Source organism: Kryptolebias marmoratus, linkage group LG19, assembly GCF_001649575.2.
Source record: "Kryptolebias marmoratus isolate JLee-2015 linkage group LG19, ASM164957v2, whole genome shotgun sequence".
Taxonomy (NCBI): Eukaryota; Metazoa; Chordata; class Actinopteri; order Cyprinodontiformes; family Rivulidae; genus Kryptolebias; species Kryptolebias marmoratus.
Window position 1 is genome coordinate 15,769,123 of NC_051448.1, and position 26,487 is coordinate 15,795,609.

Sequence of the window (26,487 nt, forward strand, 5' to 3'; positions counted from 1 at the left end):
TTCGATCGGACCGAATCAGCAATAATCCTGAAAATATGATTTGTCGAGGCAGAAAAGGCAAAAGTGGAAACAAAATTATGAATGCATCAGTACTTGTCCTCTTTTGACATGCCAGAATGTGTCAATATAATCAACTGCAGCCTGACCTTTGGCCTTTCATCCAAGATTTGCTGCCGGATGTCCTTGTGCTTCTCTGCTAGCCTCTCCTGTCTTTTGCTCTGTGCGTCCTCCAACTACACACACACACACACACACAGAATGAGGACTTTATATTTCATGTATAACCCCACTGTCCACATAACCAGATGTGGCATGTTAGTGGAAGAATAGTGATTTTGTGATTTTAACTTAGAAATAACTGCACGACTTTCAGTGTTTTGTTTTTTGCTTACCCGTTTAATATACTGCACCACCTCGTTGACGAAGGATTTGTTGATCTCCAGCTTCTCTCTGTGGAGGACAAAACAGTCACTACGGAGCAACAGCTTTAGCCTGCAGTGACATCTTGTGGCGACTGCGACAAGTTGCCAAAACGCTCTTACTCCTCTGTCACGTTCTTGTCCTTGGATTTGGCTTCGTTGATCTTCTCCTGCCGCTTCTTGTCCATTTTCTTCTTCAGGTCCTTCTTTTCTCTGTCAACAACGGGACGGCGGCGGTGAAAGGTTAGAGCAATGTCAGGATCGGTCTGTATGTGTGTGTTCACGTGAGGGGGTGGAAGCAGCCTTACTTTTCACAGATGTCTCGGAGCTTTTTGAGCTGGGAGCTCTGACACTCCTCGGCTATGCTCGTCAGCTTCTCGACCAGCTGCAGAACGACAACGAGCAAAATTCAGACCGAGTCAGCAGCGCGGGCCTTGGTTCGACTTGGCTGAAACTTTCTGGTACCTCAGCGGTGTTAGACCCACCGAGGCAGAACGTATTCACTTTTCCACACCGCCTGACAGAACATGAGCTCGGGCAGCTAAATTCTGCCTCTAATGCTCCTCAGGGTTTATTGCAGCCGTTATTTATTCACTTGTTTGTGCTGGCTTGTGTAAAGCGTCAGGACTCCAGGAGGGTGTCAGCACGGCCCAAACAAGCCGGGACAAGCCGCGGTCTGTGTGTGGCATCTGTTTATTCTAGGACAAACAGCAGAACCTTCTCGTTTACATTCGCTACGTTCACGTGATGTGCACGTGGGAACGCCGACCGCCAAGACTGGGATCACCCACTCTGAGGAAGAGTTCTGGAGCACATGTGTAAAATGTGAAGTAAATGACTCAGCAACACGTTTATATTTCACCATAATGCAAACGCCAATGACTATGTTTTAGCTCGTGTCTCTGTGTGTGTCTGTCTGTTACCGAAATATCTCATGAACCACTGGATAAATTTTAATAAGACTTGTAGAAGGTAATTATTTCATGAACATCTGCAACTGATAAACTTTTGGGTTCAAAACAATTCAAGCTGGCTGCCACAGCCAACTGATCAGAAAAAGCCCAATAATGGCCATAACTCAGTCAGTTTTACAGATATTAACCTAAAATTTTGTGTGGTAGTAGTTGAGATGGGTCTCTGTCACATATTTTGAGTCCTAACAGATTGCAAAAGATCCCTGTTTAAAATTTTGACATTATCTGTTTGTAGATAGTTAATAGATAGTCTGTCTGTTAGCAAAATATCTCATGAACCACCGCATGGATTTTAATGAAACTTTCAGGGAATAATCATTTGATGTACGTCTACAGCCGATTAACATTTGGAGTCAATCCAATTCAAGATGGCCACCACAACTAATTGACATTAGCAAATACTAAAAAGGCTGTAACTCAGCCAAATGAACAGATATTGAGCTAAAATTCGGTGTGGTGGTAGCTGAGAATCATTAAGAAAACACACCCTGAGCGACACATCTTGTGGTATTGTATGAGATTGTGCATAACATTTTTTCAAGTTTTTTTTTCTTCTTCAAGGTTTGACCAAAATGGCTTCAACTCTGTGTTTTCTCAACATGAGATGATCTTAGTCTGAAACTCTGGCATGAAAGGCGGCGGCCGATATGAATTCCTTTAAGGAATGCTCTGGTTTTTACATTTAATCTGTTTTTTTTTTACAAGAGCTATATGAGGGGGCAGCATGTTAAATATACCTACTTATAATGTTAAACCACTTTACAGCATATTATAAAACTGATTACAGAACATACTTTTACCTTGTAAGCTTAATTCTTTGTAAAATTTGCAGTTGTTTCACCTCAAAAAGGTTTTTGAGCTTCTAAAGTATTTTGACATGAGTAAAATGTTAAAACGGACAGGAAGTATGGCGCGTCACTGTGTGAGTACCTGCTTTATGTGTTCTCCCTTTAGGTACTTTTCACTGAAGTACTGGTCCTGACGGAGCACGAGGAGCTGCTGCTGCTGCTGCTCCTTCAGCTCTGCCAGTTTCTGGGTGCACTCCTGGTCCAGGTCAAACAGGTCCTGGTCCAGAGTCGACAGGGAGTAGTCGGACCGGCTGGTGAACAAACACACAAAAACATTCCTGCTAAAATCTTCGTACGGCTGACCTAATTTAGTGCCATATCTAAAAATGTGACATGGACAATTCTGTGAATTACAACTAAGATAAAATCAGATGTTGTCCTGAGAGCGAGAGGTCAGCAACATGAAAATGGAAAGTTTTTCTGCGTGCGGATAAAGCGCACACGCCAGTACTTCCCTGTATGAATAAAACCAGAAGACAGGGTTCTGACACATTTAAAATATCCGCCTCAAATTTCCACATTTTGACATCTAAAGACAAACATTTACTGTAAATGTACAAAAGACTGATAGACAGAAATTAACTTAAAAAAAAAAAAAATAAAAAAAAAAATAAAAAAAAATATATATATATATATATATGTTGCCTGCTTTTGTAAAGACTTTATGGTTTTTATAATAAATGTCTTCAATAGAACATGAGGTTTATTTTGTACAACCATGTTCTAAATGAGAAGCCATTTTTACTCTTTGTGTCGCTGACAAGACATCTTACACTGTAAACAAATGCTGTCACTATATTACCTCTTTTTTTTTTTAAACTTTCTTTCCAAGGAGCCAGATTTTAGAATCAAGTCAAGTCAAATTTATTTATATCGCACTTTTCAGCAACAAGGCGGCTCAAAGTGCTTTGCATCATAAAAACATAATACAATAAATGAGCAAAAGTAAAATAAACAGATGAAAAAGCAAGCTAGGAAACTAGGATATGAAAAGCTAAACTAAGCTTATCTAAACAAGTCATACTAAAATAAATGGAGGAAAACCAAACTAAGATATAATAAACTGATAGGAAGCTAACATAAACTAAAACTAGGATTTAAAAACCTCAGCTGAACAGATCAGAAATGAAGGTAAGATAGACTAAACTAAACTAAACTAATGGTACCAGAAGTGTAACAACACAGAGCTGGTTTAAAACTTTTGCAAAGTACACTATGTCCATATTTTGTATACAACACATCTGAAAAGCACTCTGCTGTTTGAGCCATTTAGTTTTATCTTTAGGGAAAAATCAAAGTGTTTTAAACTCCAAACAGAGTGAGATTTTGGATTAAATTCAGCTGGTAGGTTTGCAAAAAAAAACTTTTCTTCAGTTGCTCATGCTAACCCACTTTTTCTGAATAAGCTCACAGTTAAAAGTCGCTTTATTGGGTTTTATTAACACAGACACTTGGTCCACAACCTTTTACAAACTAGTCAGAGGAAATATTGTAAATAACTTGATTTGGTTTGAGTGGATTCCCTTTAAAGGTCTGATCAGAGGAGGAGGAAGAGGAGGAGGAGGAGGGCTGCCCACCTTTTCTTACTGTCACGTTTGTGGCTCTTCTGCATGGCTGAGCGGCGCCGCTGGTGCTGGCTCTGCAGCTCGGACACGCGGGCCGTTTGCTCCTTGATCAGCTCGCTGGTCTTGCGGTGGTGTTTCCTGACCAGCTCCTTCATCTCCTTGTACTGCTTTCGTTGCTCGCGAACAAATCCCTTCTGCTGCTTCAACTCCTCCACCGTCTGAGCCTCGAGCTCTGAAGGTGGAGGACGGGGAAAAACCACAGGGAAAAAAAGGAGTATGAGACAAGCTCAAAGAAAGATTATTTTATTAAAAATTACTTTTTTAATCACAAGGTTAAGGTTAAAAAGGACCCTTAAGTGTCCGCTACATGGGCGTAACAACAGATTGTTCTGTTCTGGTTCTGATTGTGAAATCAGTTGTTTGACAGGCTGAAAATAAAACAATTAGTCCCACAGATGTGAGAGTAAGTGCATACAGAAGGATAAGAGATCAAAGTCCTACCAGTGAGAACACTATGAATGATGTCTTCAGTCTTCACTGATGGTTTCAATGATCCTGAAACCCAAAATAAATATCAGATTCATATTTACAAAACAAAAAGAGCAATGCATTAACATTGTTTTGGATTTATAAAGAAATAACTTTGCCGGTTGAGTGTTTAATTTTCTTAAAATAACAGGAAACCATTCTGACATGCGAGCCATCGAAAGGCGGGTGATCATGTAATCCCATGTGCACATGCATGCTTGTCTGTTAGCAAAATATCTCCTGAACCAGTGGACCTATTTTATTAAAATGCTCAGAAAGTAATCAGTGGATGTACGTCTGCCACTAATTTGCTTTTGGAGTCAACCCAATTCAAGATGGCCGCCAAATCTAATCAACCTTAGAAAGCCAAAAAATGGCTTTAACTGTCAGGTTTGTGGTAGTAGCTTAACAGAGCTCACAACATTTTCAAGACTTGACCAAAACAGCTATAACTTAAATATTTCTTAACATAAGATGATCTTAGTTTATAACTCTGGCCTTAAAAGTGGAGATATATTTTCCTTTAATTTCTAATGTTTGGGCTGGTAAATTGTGACTGAGTACCTGCAGTCTGAGGCTGGTGGCCGACAAGTGACGGAGGTTTGGGGGCAATAATCGATGTGTGGTTCAGTCCGTTCTCTGCAGGCAACGTTACCCTCGAGTCCACTTTAGATTCGGAGGGAGCATCGCTTCCTGCCTCCACCTGCTCACAGCAAGACACGTACAACTTTTAGTCCAGTTTACCTGGAAGACAGCGAATGGCTGCGCTTAACCCGCAGCTGAAAACCTACTGCAGCAAAAATAAATTCATTTTGCATAAGAACGATGCCAAGTCAGTGTAGAAAAAGAGTAAATGTTATTAAAGTTGGGTTTTTCTCATTTGTTTAAGCTAAAAAATCAAAGCTCATCTCCTTTTAGCTTCCTCAGCTGTTGCGTCTCATCTCAGAACTCACTTGCACCAGCGTCCTGCAGGACAGCTTGTAGACATAACTTTGGTAGCCCACTCTGAGCATGGCTTCCTGCGGCGAGGCTCGGCGGACCTTAACTTCCTGTTGGCTCACGCGCAGTACGCCTCTATCTCTCAAACACTAACATGAGTCATTCCAGATAGATCTTCAGAGTTTCTTTCGGTTCTCTCGCCACATTTATCATCCCGCACTAAGCCCCGCCTTTCCACGCTCTACCTCTCTTTGGTCACTGTTGCCATGGACGCGGCATGAAACAAGCGACCCTCGTGGGTAATCATATCAGCTGGCAAAACAGATAAAAAGGACCCCGAGGGACAACCCGTTCCCTACAGGCTGCTTCACTAATTACCCCAGACACTCCTGTCCTGCCGTGCCTCTTTTCCTACATTTTATTCTCACAAATTCCCACATCGTTTTTTCAGATATCATCCCTTTTTTTCCGAAGACCTTTTGAAAATGCCAAGGTTTCTACGAGCCATTAAAGAGTTTCATCCATCCCACACAGAAAGGCCCCAGGTAGGAGGTGAACCTGTGACCTTCTTGCTGTGAGGCAGCGGCTCTAAGCGCTGCTCCGCCGTGTCGCCCTTAGGAAATCCTTTTTTTATCAATTTAGCATTTTTCAAAAACTCGTTGTCCTTCTAACTTTCCTGAGCTTTTATTTTGACACGTATATCAAATATATGATATGTATATGAATGGATTGTCTGATAATGTCTTATCAGAAAAAAAATACTTAGCTTTCCAAGTACCAACATGATGACAGACAATGAAAACCAGTACTACAGTTTATAGTAGTACTGGACAACTCTAACTCTAATCTCAGGATCATGCTTGTAACTTCAACCCTTCAATAAACCCAGGTGGCTTAAGGACACACGCCAAAGCCTGACACAGCTAACCCTGGTTGAAGGACGTTGTTTTACAGGTGATGATCCCATCCATTCATTGCTGAGAACAGCTCCACACACTCTGTGGTCTTTTCTTTTCTTCCCAACAACTGAATATAAACTTTAGGTATCGTGAATCAAATGTTCTCGCTGTTTTGCTCCTTTTGTTGCTAGCAGGTCCTACAGAGACTTCACTGGTCGGTTACCCATCATCTAGTCCAGTTTCTGCAGGGGGGCTCTAAATATTCTTCAGAGTCAAGTACATCATTTGCTTGGAGAACTCTTTTCTTTTGGCTCCCTACTTATTACTTTTACTTTGTAGTTCAGCTTGTGCTGGGTAATTAGCCAGTTATTTAACTTGTAAATGATACCAAACTTTCTTTTAAGAAGGGATCTTGAGTACCACCAGTGGTACTTGTACCGCAGTTTGAGAACCATTGTCTTAAGTGATTTGTGTGAAAATAAGCTCTGATTCTTATTACATTCTTTCAGTACTCCAGATTGGTGGGTTTGAATTACCGACTGTGGTAATAAAACCTCCTCCAGCCTGAACTTTAATAGCGTTTATTTGAAGGAAAAAAAAACTGATTTCTGCGTCTTTTTATTATCCCTCAAAATGCTGATGGTCTTCTCTAGAAAGACAAAAAAAAAAAAAGGCCAAAGATTTACCCTGATTTTATACTTCACTTTAAAAGTTGGGATTGATTCAGGCTTCAGGCTTATGTGATCCATCACAGGGAACAACAGATTTAATATAATCTAAAGTATGGCAAAATAAATAATAAATAAAAGCTCTGTTTACAACATCTCTGTCACAGCTCTGAATAGCTTGTCTCAATGAAATATGTCTTGCATTAGATAGCTGGTTTTTTGTTAGGCTTTTCTGAACCTTAGAAGAATTCACTGTCCTTTTAAAGCCTCAGCAAGTAATAAGATGTACTTTAAAGAGCTCAAGTTTTCCACAGATATTGAGAAAAACACATTTTCCTCCAACATGTCTCATTAAACGAACAAAAAACTCTGATAAAAATCAGTCGCCACGTCCTGAAAAGTTCCCTTTTCAAATAAAAACAAACAATGCTGAGCTGCCATGTGGGATGACATATATCTTATGGAGAGGCTGTAAATATTCACACACCTCTTTGTCCCCCTCCTCCTCGCCTCCCTCCTCTAAAGTGAGAGCCGCCAGCTGATTGGCTCTCTGCTCCATCAGGCTGACGTAGCGGATGGGATTGGACAAGGCATCAATGACTTCTGTGGAGCAGGAAGAAAGTTATTTCCCACCACAGATCAAGGAGCAGCATCTTCATTTCATTTCTGAAGCTGCAACCAACCTGCAAACGTGTCGGGAACGTAGTCCTTCACTTCGACGTAGACAAACAGGGCAGGCAGGGTCAGAGACTGGTTCTTCTCGTTCCTCAGGGTGATATAATGATAACCTGCGGGGTTTCAGACACATCCAAGGTTTATTAGGTCAGAAACAAAATTTGAGTGTTTAAACTGCTCATTTAAAAAAAACAGGCAGCTGTAAATGATAGATTTTCAGATCTAATATCCATGTCCCTTTTTTTTAAGCAGCGAGTCGAGATTTTTACACCGATATGCGTGAGAACAAAACGGTATTACCTGGACGGATGGCTGAGACAGGAATGATGCGGTGGCCGATAAACTTCCCTCCTTCTTCAAACACAGCTATTCTCAGTGAAGCGAATGTGGGCAGGACAACCTGAGGAGACAAAAAATCTATTATTGTGGAACGTTGTTTCCCGATCTGTGACCAGATCGGGAAACAACGTGAAGAATGAAGCACACCGCCTGTGTTTTAACCATTTCATGAATTCAAAGTAATTTCTATACATATGTATTTATACTGATGGAAATAAGAACTTCAGACTTTACCCACAATTGTAACCAAGTGCACGCCATTAAATTTTTAACAACAGGCAGATGATAATGTTTTTGGCTGTGTCAGTGTTTGTGTTCATTTAGCCATCTGTTAGGAAAATATCTAATAAACTGTACAAATTTTGACCAAACTCTCATTCATTTATAAAGGCATTAATTAAGGCAATCTGATTCAAGATGGTTTCCACAGCCAACTGACCGTATCAAACGCAAAAAAGGCTACAACTCAGTCAATTTAGCAGATATTGAGCTACAGTTTGGTGTGGCAGTAGCTGAGAGTCAAGTTCAACACGAACAGATTGTTTGAGTTAGTTGTTTAAAACTTTAGCATCTAAGGTGGTGGATGATGTGCAGTCCTCCAAGGAATGCCATAGCTTTAATTTTGAATCTACTTATTTACATTTCCTGTCTTTAAAAATCTGAAAAATGTGTGAAAATATAAAATGCATCTCTGAAATACAGTTAATAGGTAATGAAGAATTTTTAAATTAATATTTTTCTCTTTAAAAAAACCCCCCACATCGTATCCACTACTTAGACCTAAAGAATTAAGAAAAACAAAGAGAAATTCAGCTGGAGCAGTATTTTTAGTATTTGTTGAAGTGATATGGATCAGCCCATGAGTGCACATGTTGATAAATATGATTAGTTTGTCATGATAGGAATACAATTACACTTCCATTAACTGAAGTGTTCAAATGCCTTCTGTACACTACTTGTGAATAAAAAGACTTTTCACCTTCTTGAAAACGATGGCCTCCTCCTCCCAGACAGGGTTGACGGCGTTGCCCTGAGACGTCTTGGTCTTGAACGCTTTCCTCTTGGTGTCCACTGGGAGGCCAAACATGTCAATCTCCACGTACGTGCCCACTTTCTTATCCGTCAAGAACTGACCTGAGATGATCTGTAGGGAAGACGCATGAAAGGAAGTAAGAAAGCGAGAAAAATATTCATAAGAAGAAAAAACAGCTGATCAAATTACATCCACTGCTGATCTAATTCTAATTCTCTTAGACATTCACATAAAAAAACTCAATGCCAAACACAACCTTGTGCCATTTAATCAGGTAAGAAAGCACGGAGACACACAGAACTATAGAACCACACAAGGATGAATCTAAACACCTTAACAGACAGCGTGTTGGCGACGATCCCATCAACTGTGCTCTCAGTGAAGGGATCAAATTGCTTATCCGGCCGTCTCATAAACTCCGGCTTCAGTCTGTAGCCACATTTCCCATTATACTCATACATGCCCAGGTTCAGCTGCATCGACAGATCTGTGGACAAATGCGTTTGCACAAGTAACAACACACATTAAAAAAAAACAAAACACTTTAAATACAGTAGCTGACTCTCTGTAGAATACGCTTCATTTTAAACTGTAAAACAGAAATGCTGCTTTCTCGGCTCACCGATGGTCTGAAAGTTGAGAGCTACCAGCTGACAGCCGGCGTTCCAGAAGAGCTGAGGGTTGTAGTTGGATGAATCCACTCGAGTACCTTTGGGGTAGATTCTGCTCAGCTGCAGCTTGTTGTATCTGAACGCAGCCGGTCAGGAATATGACCGCATGATCTGAAAATACAACCGATTCCGCTGCTAATGATCCCGCTTTGAAGGGGATTACTTTCATTAACAAATACCTTCTGCATGTTGCGACTCATCTTATAGTTTCTGCTATTAAATTCAAACTACTGAAGCAGGGTAATGGAGAAACAGAAACAGAGAGCAGAATTAGCCTCTCTCTGCTGCTCTGTTAGTCATTATCATAAATAACGACATTAGGCTGTGATATCCTGAAACAGATCTGTTTAAAACATTGTGCGGTGTGCAGAATCAGAGAAAACACAGCTGCAGAAAGAGTCAGGATACTCCACAAAGTCCACAGGAGATTTGGTGAGCTGCTCCAAAGCTTTGGTCTCTACGAAGGATGACATCTGGTAGCTGCGAACGATCTCTGCAGGTAAAGGTCGTATTAATCAAAGCAACCTCATCGGCTGAAAAATGTCAAATGATTGCTCTTTACCCAGATATTTACACGGATACCACAATCAATGCACTGCTTGTAGATAATATAGGATACAGTGGAAACATTTTTTTTCTAAGCTGATTACTTTGCAGGTGATGTGAGTTTTAACAAAAGCCAGACATGTCCATTTGTGAATGCATGTGCCTTTTTCTTACATACTTTTTGACGTTTCAAAGCTGTAAAACTTGACAGGTTGGATGTAGATGACCAGGTTGGACATTTCCTCTGTGGCACACGCCTCACTGCCTGCTGTCCCCTGCGCACAAACAGACACAAATAAAAATTATATTTGGGTGCCTAAAAAATGAAAAAAAAAAATCTCACTTTTCTCACAAATCAAAAAAGTCAAAAATAGACTTGCTAGCTTTTGAAATGACAGATATGCGCCATTTGTTAGACGCGCACCTCATCCATTGAGCCCTTTTTACAATCGTCCTCGTCGTCGTCCTCATCTTCACTTTCAGCTTCCACCTCACCTAAAACAGGAGTTACGCATAAAAATCAATCATGAAAAACTCGTTTCTGAAGCAGTTTGACAGTTCTACAAACCACAGACTCATATAAAACATCAGCTGCCTTCGTTAAGTTTAAATCACGAACAAATCAACAGGTCCAAACTCTAAGAAGTCACTGACAGAAACGATCAGTTCTGATAACATTTTGTTGGAGCCAACACATCTTCTCCATCCATATTACATGAGATCGACTCAAGATCTTCCACACGCAGCTGAGATTACACCGACACAGGAAATTATTTTTTAAATAACAGTCAAACTGACCTTTAGCTCCAGCCTAATGAGGACTGCGGCCATGACTCACCGATAGACTTTCTGCCTTGTGGTCTCAGGTTGAGATCAGTACCTTCAGAGGGCTGCGAGGCATCTGCAGTCTCCTCTTTGGTTGAACCTGGGAAAGAAAAGAAAACTCATCAGATAAACTCCGCTGGTTTATGAAGACCTTTACCTTTCTCTCAGACTTACTTAGCAGCTTGATTTACTTACTAAAACATCTAAAAATGGATTCCTCTTCAGCTGACAAAATCCACAAAACAAACCTGCCTTCTCTTTATATGAAGTCTAAAGACTTCCCCCTGTAAAGCAGTACAGACTGCAGTACTTGTTTTCTATCACCAGGGGGCAGTGTGTGTTAGCTTGAGCGCCAGGAATTAAAGCGTTAGATTCCCAGTTTTAATGTAGTAACGTAATATAGCTGCACTGTATACACAATATGCAAAAGGTTTCCAATTGCTGGTGCTTAAGGTGCCCCAGAAAGTGTGTGCAACAGCCTTGGCTTATAAAAATAGCCACTAAAATCATCCGATCTTAAAAACTTAAACAATTCTCCTTTACTGATTCAGTTTCTGGGCAGCGTAGAAGTTTTGGTTCTCAGCACAAACGGAGCCAGAGTGCTTTAAATGTGAAACGTCGTAACTGTGAGATGTGGAGCTGTACCTGCGCTCGGGGAGGAGGGCTCACACACGCTGGAGGAATCGCTGTAGGTGTTCGAAACCTGCTCGGAGAGTTTCTTCTTCGTGCTTCCCTCCGTCTTGTGGTGTTTCTTCTTGTTCTTCACCAAGATCTTCCCCATGAGCTCCATCGGGCTGGGAAGCGAGACGCCGGACTCCAGCTGCAGGGAGCGCAAAAAAGGAGACATATGAAGAGAGAGAGATTAAATTTAGTTAGAGATTATTAAAAGTCCCATTTTATTATGTGTGGATGTGGAAAAATAAAATAAAAAGAGGCATCGCTGAGCATCATCAATCCTGCAGCTGCAACAGTAAAATGGTTTTACACTTTTCACACTTAAATCTGCCTCTTGGGTGGGTGAAACAGGGTGTTTAACTCAAACTCTCACCCTCACAAGAGAACAGGCTAAAAGTACAAGCATTTCTCATTTATTTATGATTATGGATCAATGTGTTTTAGGAGTACTAATAATTCAATATGAAAAAACTTTCCTGTGATGTTGAACACCCACACGTGCGTGGCTACAGAGTTTACGACTTACCAGCTGTCAAGATAATCTACGATTTTTTTCTCAAGAGCAGGAACGCAGCGATTATCACAACAACTTAGGTCATGATTTTACAGCGAATTATCTTTTTTTCTAAGCACAAACAGACTACACCTCTCTAATGTTGCTGTTAGGAAGCGACGCATGAAACGATCAGGTTTCCTGTTTGAGTTGGCTGAAAGCGTTCTATTAAAACCCAACTTTAAAGGTGGAATAAAGTCCTGACTGCACTGAAACACATTTGGGAAAAATGGATACGTTTCAGGATGAATTCAATAAGCTTTCCCCCAAAAAAACATCAGCATTGTTTGTATTTTACCTCTAAAAAAAGGGAACGATGAAGCGACCAGAGGTAGAAAAGCTCCTGAATCAATGTCTGACAAGTGGTGGGAAATAACTAAAATTTCTCTAAGTATTGTGAGCTTTTCCTGATTATCTCGATTTATTAAACTGTATATGTACCTTTGATCTGTTACATTTAAGGTGGGATTGTTTTACACTAACTAAGTCTTACTGTATTAATTTTATTAAGACCTAAATGGATTTGATATAACCTTGATGGTAAAAATATAAATATGAATATTGTGTAAATAACAGAAATGTTTGTCAGTTCATCTGGTTGCTTCATCTTTGCTCATGAAGTGTAAATACACAACACTTGAATATAGAGTGTAATGTTTTAACTTTTTGTCAATGTTTTTACCATTAAAGTTGCAAGAGGACAAAATCACTTCTTGCTAAAAATTCCTCTCTAATTTAGAGAAGAACAAAGTGATTCGTACTTCAAAAGGTGAGGTCTGTTTATATCATTATTCTCGTCCCGTCTGCTTTCTGTCTGAGCACATCTCATCTGGCTAAATCTGGTTCGTCTGCAGCCTGAATGTAATTTTAGGATGAAAAGAACTGCAAGACGAAGAATGTAATTTAAAACACACACACACACACACACACACACACATAAAAACTCAAAATGTTTTGGCAAAAGAACGATCGTTAGCATATTAAATTCAGTGCTTAGAGACATAAACATCAAAAAGAGGTGTCTAACTTTTAAATATTTTTTTTTTCTTTTGCTTCGAACGGCAGATTGCTCACTGTTTAATGGTAACAAACAAACAAAAAAAGAGCCAGAAGCAGAAGCTAAAGTTTCTATAAAAACTATAATCCTCTTTATCCTCACCCTTGGTTGAGCTGGAACCAATCTGGCTATATTACCCTATCTGCCACAGCGCCGATGGACTTACGGAGCTGATATTCCATTCGATATGCTGCAGACACGGCTGCGTCGCTGCCGGGGNGGGGGGGGGGGGGGAGTGGTTGTCATTGCTCCCACTGTTCTCAGTTATTACAAGCTCTGAGGTGGAAATCTAATTCTTCTCTTTTTTTTCATGTAACTCCAACTCCTTGCCTTGGTGTCTGTGTCACCACATCCCCCTACCTTCCTCGTCCCCCCTGCCACTCCATTCAAACGGCTTCTCCCTGATAATGCTTCAATGTCAAATCAAGTCAGGGGGCTGTGATTCTCACAGGGTTGTGTCTTTTGGCAGGCGGCGGGGCTGCTGAAACCCCCTGCGCGCGCGAGATAATGCTGCATCAGAGCGGCGGCGGGAACTTTAGCGGCTCTACGGCGTGACGCCAACAGGGACGACGACATCCCCCGGGGGGGGGTGGAATAAAAGTGTGCATCCTCGTACGTGCAGGAAGGGTTCGCGCGGCGTGCTCTCAAGTCGGTGCCCGGGCTCCAGGAGAGCGCGGGAGTTTGTGCGGCAAGTGTCTATATTTGTCTCGCGCAAGTGCCTGCGTCATCACACACAAAGACGGACGCCTTTTGGGGCGGAGGGGCGCTCGAGGGGTGAGAGTTTGACCACAAAAGGACAATGCAAGCTTTCACCAGTAGCCATGGCAACGGGGGGGGGGAGGCAGATAAAGGAGTGCCAAGAAAAGCCATGTTGTGATTACAGAATAAAACACTTCCATTTATTCTTAAACGCCTGTCTTTTCCAGTCTCAGCGATGGCACAGAGGTGATGCAGAGGAATACAATGACTGCCGGGTGAGTCATCAAAAGTTACCTTCTTTGGCATGTTAAGTCATCGCCTGTGTGAGGGAGTTAGGAAAGTAAGGGAAACAGTGCTTGACAGAACAATAATAAATAATCAGAACCACATTTTAAAGGCCCGGTGCCACTACTGCTGAAATACTACATATTTCTTTAAAGCCCAATAATAATAATTTGGGATTTACTTTTGGAATAATCTAAAAAAATGTTGACATTTTGATGTATATAACATGCAAGACGTGTTTAAAAAAGAAACGAGATCAAAAGAAATGTTAAAGCTGCTGCCAGTGGCTCATTGGGCTCACAGACAACTGTGTCTCTCACCCTCTGACAGCACTCATAATAAGACAGAAACATGGACTAGAAAGTGACCCTCAAACAAGCAGCTACTGTGGAAAAGCTATCAGTCACATTTAAAACAACCCCTAACTGCGAGCGGCAAATGTGTCTGATGATCACACATCATTCTTTAAGTGTTGTAGGAGAGGTGACAAATTGCAGACTCTTCACTTCCAGTTCTGAAGAGAGCGCAGATATAACCGAAGTCAATAGGCGTTTGGATCTCTGCACAAAAACAAAACTAAAGTCCTGCAGCAGTGAGAGGCCCACTGGGTAAAGGGATGACAAAAACGCCTGTAGAAGTGCAAAAATGTTTGGAAAGTTCAAAAATTAGAGAGTCTCACATCACTACATTTTAAGTTGAATGTTCCCTTGTAAAAATCTGCAAAAATCATTAAAACTTAATTTGCGATTTAGTAAAGCTGTTAAAATGCCAGTTCAGTCACGGTACATCCAACTTTCTGTGACCTGTTTAAAAACTGAATGAGGTTTCTACCGTGAAGTAGGTCAGAGCTGTGGAGCTCCGGAGAGGACTGGGTTTTCTCCCTAATGCTGCCAAAATCTCTTCATTGTCTATGTGAATTTGAATTTTTGCAGAATTTCATCGACGCCGTACAATTTACCGCTGCCAAAAGTCACAGCACATTATTCCTAATCGAACTGTGTGTTTTGGTGAGTTCTTTTAAAGTTGTTGAAGTCACCGAAAAATAAAAATCATGACAGAAACAGAAGAATACAGACTGAATAGTACACTTGCTTAAGTGTTGTACAGTGACACCCTTTATTAAACAGGACGCCCAGTCTCATTTAAACCTGCTTCTAATGTCATCTTCATTTTAATGCTGATCCTACAAGTTGTCATCTTTTTTACCACATAATACTTGGTCATTTTCTTGACAAATAAAGTCAAGTATAAAAGCTTTTTTTTTGTCCCAGTTGTGTATCAGGTTCTTTTGATCCATATTCATGCATCAAGATAATTTTAAATTACAATATTAGGTTTAAATGTCTGTCAACAAATGAATGAAAACAATGTTTTATGTACATAAATTTCGAGGCAACTTGAAAAAAATATTCAAGGACGCTTCTTTAGTGTGCTCCTGTGTGCTCCTTCTAAAGACTTCACTGCAAGTCATGTTTTATGTATCTGTGTGTGTGAAAGTGTGAACGTCAGAGTGAGAGCGTGCACTATCGTGTGTGTGTGTGTGTTTGAGCATCTTATTTACTCACGGGATATTTCTCCAGTGGTTCTGTCAGTAACGCGTCTCCAAATATTGACCGGCAGTACTCTGCCATCTTAGCCTGCTGCTTCGGTCTGCGAAACATCACACGCACACACACACACACGCGCACACACACACACGCACGAACACACACACACAATCGTGATTTTTATTTGAAATGTCAATATACTGAATATGTATGTTCCTCCTCCAAAGCCCAGCGGCGCTATTAAAGATAACACAGCCAATCAAAATTCTCTCCTAAGCTCTGACAGCTGAGAGTTGTTTCCTGACAGGCAGAACCCATCGCAAAGGTCAACGAGTGAAGCTGCTGACTTTAAACAAATTGCTGACTTACGAGTCCACGTGGTTCTCAAAAGACAGAATGATGGGGAAAGGTGAGGTCTTGAAGGCACAGTCTGCGATGGCCTCGATCACCTCCTGAACACAAAATCAAACACAAAATATTTTCAGCGACAGGAGCCTAAATTATGCAGAATCTATGATCTTCGGTGTTAATAATATCCAATCACCTAAACTTGTTTTAATCGATAACTGCAACAGCAAGCAACACATACAATTACTGAAATATACAGTGCTAGTTCATGGCGTCAGGAATAGGAATGCCTACGGCTTTGGGTCTTTAGGGCTTGGCTGTTCTAGAGGAGTCCTAAAGCAGCTGACAGGTACTGGATGGCCAGAAGGACAGCCTTTTCTGTGGCTGTGGAAGCAAAAAACTCAGATGTAGGAGGAATTCAAAGAGGCCACAGAGAAGGATTCTTGGTTTGCCTCAAGGAGATTCTGGCAAACTTGTTAATGATTCAGAAAAAGAAAGCACGCCTTGTCCTGGGTCGTGTTTAGTTTGGGTGGGAAACTGCTGACCCAGCCTGGGGATATTTTGTTGTGGAAAGAATACTTTGAGAACTTCCCTAATCTGGCCACCATGGGCTCTTTCAGAAAACACTTCAAGCTGGGAGTTAGACACCTCCCGACCGCCTCAGTGTGATTTCTGAATGGATCGAGGTGGCGGGGGGGGGAATGCGCCCTTGTGCTGTGAAGCGAGGCAGTAATAGACATCTGATTTCTTAACAACGAAAGAACGACAATGATGCGAGTTTTAAACGGAGTTCATTGGTCATGTTTTGAAAATGACGAGGACGACGTCCGTCACACACTGACGCTCCACGTTTGCTCCACGCCTCTGTTGGTTCCACGATGCTCACTTCATTCCTGAAAACTCACGCCTGTGCGAGATGTGGGCGAGATGTGGGCGGCTCCATCTGGGATTTATAAACAATCAGAGGCAGCATAAGGACGGGCTGGTCTTTGAGGTCATTTTGCGGAAATGTTTTGTGGAAGAGCCTCATGTCTACTGTTGAGGAGGCAAAGTCTGAGGACTGAGGAGAAGCTGAGTCCACTGTCATGGCAGAGGTCATCAAGGGTGTTAAAACATGCCTCAGTGGCAGGGCATCAGGAGTGGATGAGAATTGCCCTGACACGCTGAAGGCTCTGGACAGTGTGGCACTGTTATGGTTATATAGATATACAGTGAATTCTGGGGGGAAATAATGTGAAAGAAGAATCTTTTAGTCTGTCATTTATGTCGATCTAATTTCAGTCTGAATATGTATCTATAGTTTGAACGTGTAGCAATGAGGTGGAGTCAACTTCAGTAGAAACGTTCTGAGATCAAATTTCTAGGCCAATTGTCGAAATCAATTACACCACCGTCAACAACAGTGTCAGTTCAGTTAATGTCTTCATTTCCATTTGCAGCTTCTTTTCCAATAAGTCTTTGAAACTCAGCCTCATCCATCTGTGGATCTCTTCCATCTCTCTCCTTTTGCATTTTCACTTTCAAACAACCTCCATTAGGGCTCTTCCGCATCTTCTGTTACTTTCATTAGATCTTAATTATATTCCATCCGTCATTTCACACATTTATTTTTGCTGTTTTGTCTTGAAACCAACTTTAACTGTAAGAGTTTCATGCTCTCCTCCTTCTCGTATAAAGGCTTTTTTTTTTGTTCTCCTGAGACTTCAATTACTCGCCCCTCAGCATTTTTCTTTCAACTCTTCAGTGCATTTCTGCCTCATAAAATTTGCCAACTGCTGCATGGCTGTTCCACTTTTTTTCTTCCTTATTCTCCAACCCTTACCTACTTTTTAAATTGATATATTTCTTCTTCAGTCAGTGTTTTATTCCCTGCAGTAAGCACCTACAAAGGTACATGTTTTTATGAAAGAAATTCATATGAATTTCTGTGCTAAATTCACACTTAGTCACAAATAACTGTTATTTAGATGTACAGAAATCAGCAACGTCTATCATTACATTTCTGGGTCAGACAGCGAATCTGATTAGGAGAAAATTATTTTCTAATGAATGTGTCAGTAATGACGTATTCCTAAACAGTTGCAAGTGAGAACTAAAAAGATTGTGCCGAGCAGGGAGATGAGTTCACCACATTCTGAAAGACTGCAGGCAAATAGTTGACTCAGTAAACCTGGTAATGTATCAACCTTCAGTCATTCAGACCATAGTAATTTTTGCTTTAATCATGGCTTCATTCATAAATGACCATGAATGTAACAGAAACAACCATGGCGTGCAGGGGAAATTTGCTATTCTTGTAAAGTCTGAGAGTCTGTCATATAAACATTTGCACAAAATCACAGTTTCTCAAAAAACATGCCATGTTAGCAGCAAAATACAGTATTTTACACAACATTTCTGGCAAAAATGTTAGTGATATTGTGTGAAATCATGAATAAAAAGCTACTGAAACGTGTTTTTTTGGATGTTTAAGTTTGTTTATTAGTGGTGCAAACGTAAGAGTTTATTTGCACGACTCCACGCCGCTGCCAAGAACGCCACCTCAGCACCATCAGGACTGCCTGTATGACGACCGCCACACAAATTCCCTGTTTGTCTGCAAAGACGTAGCCATGCCATTTGTCATAAATGATAATATCGAGCTCAACTGCATTATTTTAAACAAACGACAGGAAGTTGTTGAAAATACTGAGTTAAACAGAGAGCAGAAGCCTCAGCTAAAAGGGTTTGAAACAGTTTGTTTGGGTCAGACACTGTTAAAGACAGACAAAGAGCTACAGGTGATTATCTGAGGTAAAAACGGAGGAGGAAAGTGTAAGCAGCGCTGGTATATATTTATTTAACACCTCCATCTGTTGGATTCTGTTCAGAGGACGTTTGTTATTGTGCTGCAGTTTAGATTTGCGCCATGAAAATAAAAGTTTAACATCACCTGGCACGGCCCTGAAAGATCGCAGCTTCAGTGTCACACTGACACTGACATGTTTCGCTGACGTGAAGCCGGGCTTGTCATAAAGAGACTTTTGGTGTAAATTGCAAAGATTTGGGGGTATTTCATCAGATATGGTACATTATGATTAATTATTTAACAAATCAGAGAGAATTCTCAGTTGAATCTTCAAGCCCTCGGGCAGCCGTTGAAAACATCCATGAGTCTGTAATAGAAATCCTGGCAGGGGCTCCAGAAGACTTCTGAAGACCATGAATCATCCGGCTTGTTATAGGAGTAACAGTTTGTGACGCATTACTGCCCGAGGAAAAGACAACTTACACTACTGAGAATCCATCTTTAATATTGAATGACAAAATTAGGTTTTAGACCAACATATGCTGCTAATCCCCTTTTCCAAGGACAAAGAGAAACCACACTCAGTATGTATTTACAGCTGCAGTCAGGCGTTTACATCTCATCATGGACATGAATAACATATTAATTTGGGGCTTTTAATCATTAGTTTAAACCATTCTTTTTTAGATGATTATATAACATACAATTTTCTTTTTTTAAATGACAAGACCGATCTTATTGTGGACTTCCTCTAATCCACACAGGGTTAGAATTATACATACAGGCTTAATTATATTCACACTTCAGTTAAATATTTTATTAAGTCGTGCTGAAAGATTTTTAACTTGACAAGGCTAAGGGTTAAACCTCGGGCTAAATCAATTAAAAACATAAAAAAGTATCAGTATTAGTATAAATGTGGCCAATTAATATTTTTAGTGCTCTTTTTTTCCTTTTTCAGATAATACAATGCAAAACAACAAAACTTCTTTTCATTTTTGCAAGAAAAGTTTTTAACCTCCTCTCAAACGTGCATCAAGACCCTCCCCCCCGCCGTACAGCTGTCCCTCCGCTCATCTCGTCTTACCTTAAACGAGATTTCAGTCGTCATCGTGAAGCCGTGAGTGATGACGGGCTCTTCTTCTGTGGTGCGACCCTTCCAGCAGTCCAGTTCAATGCAGCGGCACCCCGACAAGAGGACCTGTTTGTACATCTCAACTGAAGAGTTTCCTGCAAGCTGGCCCGCTGCAAGATACAAACAGGAAAAAAGAAAAAAAAAAACACAGACACACACAAGCTCATTTACCCTTTTAGTTCTTGGCATGCAGTAAAAACAACAGGAATGTCTGAAGCAGGGAAATCTCATCACCTCGTCACCATTAGTGAAGCAATTATCACTTCAAATTAACAGTTTGCTTCCCTGCAACATGAAAAACTCTCAAGGTGAGAGATGTATTTCTGTTCCCACTTCAGCGCCGGAGTGTTGCTCCACTTTTCACCTCTTGTGACATTTTTTCTTTTCAGTTTTCATTTTCCTCGTTTTGATTGAAATTCTCACTAAAGCAAGGAGGGATCTTTACAAAATAAGCTTAAAGGTACTCATTGCAATGTCATGAAGACTGGTCCAAAAAAGCAAAATGTGTGAATGGCTGCCAACTACTGTGTGTGTTTATTTACCTACAAAAACAGCTGAAGTGACTGAAAATAGATAATATGATGACGACAACAGAAATGGGAGAGACGTTTGAGAAAGAGAAGTTCAACTATTTTGATGTACATATTTATGCTAGATTTGATGAGTAAAGTAAGGGGATAAGATTGGATAGCTGTTTTACTTGATCTTTTACTCGTCTTTCATATTTTAGCAGCAGATTTATTCTTATATTTCCATCTATATCTTCTCCTCAATTTTACACGTATCCAATTCCACCATATTTGTTTACAGACTACAGCCAGCCTAATGTAGGCCAATCACATGACTTAAACTTCAACCTGGTTTTTAGCCAAGTGCTTTGTTTACATGGAGCGTGTACCCACGATTCAGAATTTCTTATGAATATATCTGAAAAACTACTGGAGTAAACTTTTTCAAACACTTGATATAGTTTAGGATAGCCCTTTTTATGTTTGTTATACAAAGAAAGAAACAATTTCATTGGATAAATCTTATAAAGATTTTTCTTATTAAACTGTAAAATAATAAAAAAAAAAAAACATTGGTGAATGTATCTGTTTCCTATTAGAGTAGAAAAACTTGTGTCACTTTGAAGATATGCAAAGGTGTCTGTTCGCGAGGAGAAAATTCAAAAACCTCCAGTTTGTTTTCCTCATTGCTCCTTTTCACAGGCTGAGGTATTACAGAAATGCCATTTCTTTCATTGCTGGAGAAATCTGATCCACTTGAAAGACTCAATGCTCTCCAGTTTCCCCTCAGAATAGATTTGAATAGATGAATTCTAATATCCATTGAGAAGAAAATGGCCTCTGTATTGTGAACGCCTGCCAGGAAGCAGTTACTGTGACTACCAGTCGAAAGAAATATTTAACTCATGAATATCAATGAAATGAGCCTCAATGCCATGACTTGATTGGATAACCTCTTGATAGGTGACACGGGAAAGAGAACGTGATAAGCACCGGTGCATTTGATTGACTGACCTGCGAGGTATAAAGTTGAGATCGTTTCACTTGTGCAGCTTTAATTGTATTTCTAAATGCATGACTGACCTGTTCATTTGTAGAGGAATAAAGGATGCATTTGTGCAGTTTGACGGGTTGAGCCCCTGACTGAAAAAGGCACATTTCTGACTCCTGTTGGACGCGCTGCGTGTGTGTGGTTACCTGTGAGGTACGTGTTGTGTGACGAATTGATAAAATAGTGGGAGAGGGGAAAGGTCATGTCTTCACTCTGGTCCAGCTTCTCAGGGGGGATGATGCTGTTCTCTTCTCCGTTCAGATACCTGGCAAAGCCGTCCATTGAGATCTGACCTGCATGAAAACAGCAGAGACACAGACCAGGCAGGATGATATGTGTCAAAATCTTTTTTTTCTTTTGGTGTTAAGACAAAATCTGAACTATAAGTCACAGTTGTACATAAACTGTACAAAAGATGGAACACAAAGCCAGTAAAAACACACCTTAAAGTGCATCTATTGCCATCAAGGACTCACATAAGATACATCACCAGATATAATGCCATTAGTTGTAATTCACAGCCTCTGATAAGTCGGGCTTTCTGAAAGAATTTGAGATCTGTGGTTGTAAATTCTACATTTCTTGGCCCATTGATGTTTTAAAGTGACAGAATATTTCGAAGTGGGGTTTTGTGGCAGGGTTTGGGACACCTTCCGTTTGAAGAAAAAGCAGCTGAAGAGCTAAGGGCTAGTCCGAGCGGAGCCAGTAACAAAGAGGATTGCTGTCGTCTTCCAACAACTCCAGTCTCAAAAACGTTATAGTGGTTCACACAAACGGTATTTTAAAATCACTGTTGTTTTAAGATGGCAAAAAGATTTGCTTCAGTGGTGGTTCTGCTCAGGCAAGCCGTTATTAGCTTATCAAAATGGTCCAAGCAAACCCACCTTCAAAGTGGATGGTGCCGTCTTAAAACAACTATTATCTCCAAAATTCCATAGCAGTTCTTAAAATACTGTCTAAACATAGTCTTGATTTGCATGGTTATTCAGTAGAAGTATTATTATTATCCTGCTAGAAATGTTCCAGGCCGCACAGAAAGTGATACATCTAGCTGCTGCTGCTATTTGCATCTGCATCAGAATTCTAAGTAAATAATGATGTAATGTGAAACTGATACAAGTGTGAAGGTTTACAAAACAGTGTTCACATAAACTGCTTTGGAATTGTTGAGGTTAGAGTTGTTAAAAGATGGCAGTCATGGTCTTAAAACCCCACTTCAAAATGTCCAAAATATCCATTTAAGTATCACTTTTCAGCTTCACAATCTCAGCCAAATATGGTGGTGAAAGCTGAAAAATACAGAGGCTCAGCTCAAAAGCTACACGTTGAAAGGTAACGATATCCCTCTTTTCTATCCAGCGTGAGGTCTGAGTTAAATCCTTCTCCCATCGAAATGGGAAGAGCTGTATAGGTCTTCAAATTATTCCTGCGTGCCTCAGAGCTTTCCAAAACGATGAAAATTAAAAGGCAGCAAAAAGCAGCAGCAGGATTGATGAAAGGTGCTCTCACTACAGTGAATATGTGCTGAAACTCTCCACAGAGCTGTCATTCATTCTGAGTTACTGACACAAATAACAGTGCATCAAGACAAACAAAACAAAACAAAATCTAGCTGGAAATGATTCCCAACAAAGGCAATATTTACATTTCAGAAGGATCTACTAAAAAACCTTTTCTTCATTTACTATAAAATAATCACTTACACAGCCTTCTTTAACCTTTAAAACTGTTTTACAGGGTAAAGACCTAATCAGTGAACGTATTAAAACACATTTTCTATGAAATTTGTTATTATGAAATGGCTTACACATTTAGCACAGATTAGTCTTTTTACAGTTTTGTTTGCTGAAAACCTTCAAGGTCAATGCTTTGTTTCTATCATTTTACTGCGTGTTTGATAACACTTAGTATCCTGAGTTGGATGAATTATTAGAAGTTTAAATGCATGAAAAGCCTTCTTCATTCAAAGGGTATCTGCATCTCTTGGCATTTCACGCTATAACGCGCCTTTATCGAGTCCATAATAAATAATGCAATGGTCTGAAAAAAGCTAAACTGCCCTTGAAGCTCTTGTCAAGCTTGACAGTTTTGCTGAGCTCCAGACCCCAAATGTGCTTAAGACAGAAAATATTCCAGAATTAGTAAGTGGTAAGCAGTGCATAAAGTGCTCAAATCCTCAACACAAAACATGATATGCTTCATATGTGTTACCATACTCATCACACACACCTGTGTGGATGCCGAGCAGTCCAGCGAAACGGAAACACCTCCCACGCCCGCCTCCACGCTCACACGGCGTAATTTTAAATATGCTAAGTGATGCAGGCTTGACGGGTGCAGCAGGTCCCTCCGGCCACTTTATGCTAATTAATGCGGCGCCGCCCTCTGCAGAGTTGCTGGGCTAATTAACGCTGGCTGCTGCGCGTGACATCTGAGCTCAGTCGCACTCGGCGTCTCACTCCCCTGTCGGCTGCCGGGACGTCTCCTTGCTCGGCTGAGGTCTAACCTGCGCATCGCGCCGACTCGCACGGACACATTTAAAGAGTTTCCCCAGCTCTCCAGACAATTGTAGGTCACGGCGAGAACAATTAGGTTAACATGGCTGGGATTATAGGTGTAACAGAGTGGGAATATAGGAGGGCTGTTCCAAAAGGGAGACATGACGGTAAATGCTACATACAAGAGACAACAAATAACCTCTCTGGACTTCAGTGGTGACCTTATAAGACAAGAGTGATAAAATACTTGAAATATATTAATATAATTACCCTACATGGATGAGACTAAAGTGTCTTCTTACATTTAGTAATTAATTCATCTGTCTTCAAGCAATGCTAGAGCATTAGAGGAAGCGGAGCCAACAAAATAAAAGGCCCAGCACTCCTTGAAGAAATGCATATTGTCCGCTGCTTTTCAAGTTTTAAGCTAAGATCATCTTGTGCTGAGAAATTGCTGAGTTGTTAACAATTTAGTCAGACCTTAAAAGTAACATTATGCACGATCTCAAGAAATGTTGTAAGATCTGTTAGAGCTCAGAGTATGTTTTGTGAATGACTCTCAGCTACTACCACACTAAATTTTAGCTCATTATCTGTAAAACTGACCGTGTTGTAGACATTTTTGTGTCGGCTGAGGTTGTTTGCCTGTGGTGGCCATCTTGGATGGCTCTATAAGTTAACCAGCTGTAGCTGTACATCAATAATTACTTTCTGAGAGCTTCTTTAAATCTGTCAAGTGGTTCATGGAATATTTTGTTAACACGACAGACAAATATGTACACACACAGTGACACAGGCAAAAACATTATCACCCTTTCACCTTCAGCAGCGGGTGATAAGAATGAATGAAAGTTGTAATATTCAAAAGCTCCAAGCAGGAAACTAAACGTGACAGTAAGAGTGAGCAGTTTTCGCCTTCCACTCATTGGTTTGACAAGCTATTTTGAAGCATCCTTTCATATCTTCATGCACATGTTAATGCATTCATCTGATGCATATTAGAGCTAAATTTAAAGCCCTGCTATGCCTTTCCAAAAATGCAGTGTCCCAAAAAATTCAGGAACATTTTTAATCCAAGCAAATGTTCTTGAGAGAGATAAAAGTGTGTATGTGTGTGTAAATGTGTGTGCAAAGGTAGCATGTGGAGCGCCGGACCCCTCTGCAGAGCAGATGGCAGCACTTCCTCTGGCTAAATAAATACTTCATATGGGGAAATCTGTCACTGGGACGAGGAAGGGCATACTTCCAGAGATCCAGGGACAGGATCAACACATAGCTTTGCAGTGAGAGAAGATCGCTGCCATCAAATTCAGCCACCGAGCCATTAAACTAGAGATGTGGTTTAAGTAATAGTTTCCACTAATTTCAGCTCCCAGAGTTTGATTTATTATATTAGGGGGGAGGAAAAAAAGTAAAATAGGCACTTTACTCAGGAGAGATTATTAAAATCGCGCTCAATTCTCAGCATCAGCCAGAGCTGATTCATATTCAGAAAAGTCTGTAACAGAGCATGCACATGTGATTAACAAGGACGAAAGAGTGAGGAGATTTTTAAATAAACAGCCTCTTCTGGAACAATTACCATTTTTAACATCCCTAAAGCAAAACGAAATTTATTAATGGCCCCAATATTTAATACTTTGTTCTTTAGTAAATCAAAAAATGTTTAACCCTCTACTTCACTTCAGAGTAAAGCACTGAGACCAAAGTCTTAGGTGGAGAAATAAACCTGGGGTAGAATGATTTTATTATTCAGGCAGAACAGCTATGGTTTCTGTTAGGATGCAGTAAAGATTAGCATGTTAAAGTCATACACACTACAGTTAATATGCAGTGTTTTTTAAACACACTAAAGTCTTATCAGTTTTTGGCCTAAATGAGGAAAAAGCTAAAATAATCCAATATATAAAGTAGAGAAATTGCATTTTCTGTGAGTATAAAGTGTTTCCACTGAGTGTTGAAGGCATTTACTGAAATTTGTTAAAGAAGCTGAAACTCTGTTATTGAAGTCAAAACAAGCTGAACAGAAGAAAAATGACCACCAAACAGTATCTAAAAGCTAAAATTTGCTAATACAATTAGCATAACAGTAGTTAAAAGCTAAAAGTTAAATGTGGCAAACCGTATTACTACATGATCGCTCCTGTGATGCTACTTCGTATGTTGCTATGACAACTAAGTGTCTCGTTGGGATTATTAAAGCCATCCATCCATCCATCCATCCATCCATCCATCCATCCATCCATCCATCCATCTATCCATCTGGAGACTGAAAGTAGCAAAATTGCTAATGTTAGCAGAACAGTAGCTAAAAGGAGCAAAACTGTAGCTAAAAGCTAAAAGGAGTAGATGGCAGCTAAAAGCTAAAACTTGCAAAACAATAGCTAAAGGCTAAATGTAGCTCAAAACTATA

The 26,487-nt window shown here is 40.3% G+C and overlaps 1 protein-coding gene across 2 annotated transcripts in view; it reads right to left on the minus strand.

Moving 5' to 3' along the window:
• The window catches only part of LOC108231840 (1-phosphatidylinositol 4,5-bisphosphate phosphodiesterase beta-1), a 141,946-nt gene that overhangs the window by 19,888 nt on the left and 95,571 nt on the right, over positions 1–26,487 (minus strand). For both annotated transcript variants that reach the window (XM_017409192.3, XM_037981634.1), the window contains exons 10-32: positions 21,723–21,869; positions 19,969–20,126; positions 16,115–16,197; positions 15,764–15,848; positions 11,575–11,749; positions 10,943–11,029; positions 10,529–10,599; positions 10,283–10,379; positions 9,967–10,051; positions 9,510–9,634; positions 9,220–9,374; positions 8,834–8,998; positions 7,816–7,915; positions 7,524–7,628; positions 7,328–7,443; positions 4,899–5,037; positions 4,308–4,361; positions 3,819–4,038; positions 2,324–2,492; positions 728–804; positions 543–632; positions 393–450; positions 147–233 (exon numbers count right to left, since the gene is read on the minus strand). In XM_017409192.3, coding sequence (XP_017264681.1) covers positions 147–233; positions 393–450; positions 543–632; positions 728–804; positions 2,324–2,492; positions 3,819–4,038; positions 4,308–4,361; positions 4,899–5,037; positions 7,328–7,443; positions 7,524–7,628; positions 7,816–7,915; positions 8,834–8,998; positions 9,220–9,374; positions 9,510–9,634; positions 9,967–10,051; positions 10,283–10,379; positions 10,529–10,599; positions 10,943–11,029; positions 11,575–11,749; positions 15,764–15,848; positions 16,115–16,197; positions 19,969–20,126; positions 21,723–21,869 — 2,648 coding nt within the window. The remainder of the gene's footprint in view (positions 1–146; positions 234–392; positions 451–542; positions 633–727; positions 805–2,323; positions 2,493–3,818; positions 4,039–4,307; positions 4,362–4,898; positions 5,038–7,327; positions 7,444–7,523; positions 7,629–7,815; positions 7,916–8,833; positions 8,999–9,219; positions 9,375–9,509; positions 9,635–9,966; positions 10,052–10,282; positions 10,380–10,528; positions 10,600–10,942; positions 11,030–11,574; positions 11,750–15,763; positions 15,849–16,114; positions 16,198–19,968; positions 20,127–21,722; positions 21,870–26,487) is intronic.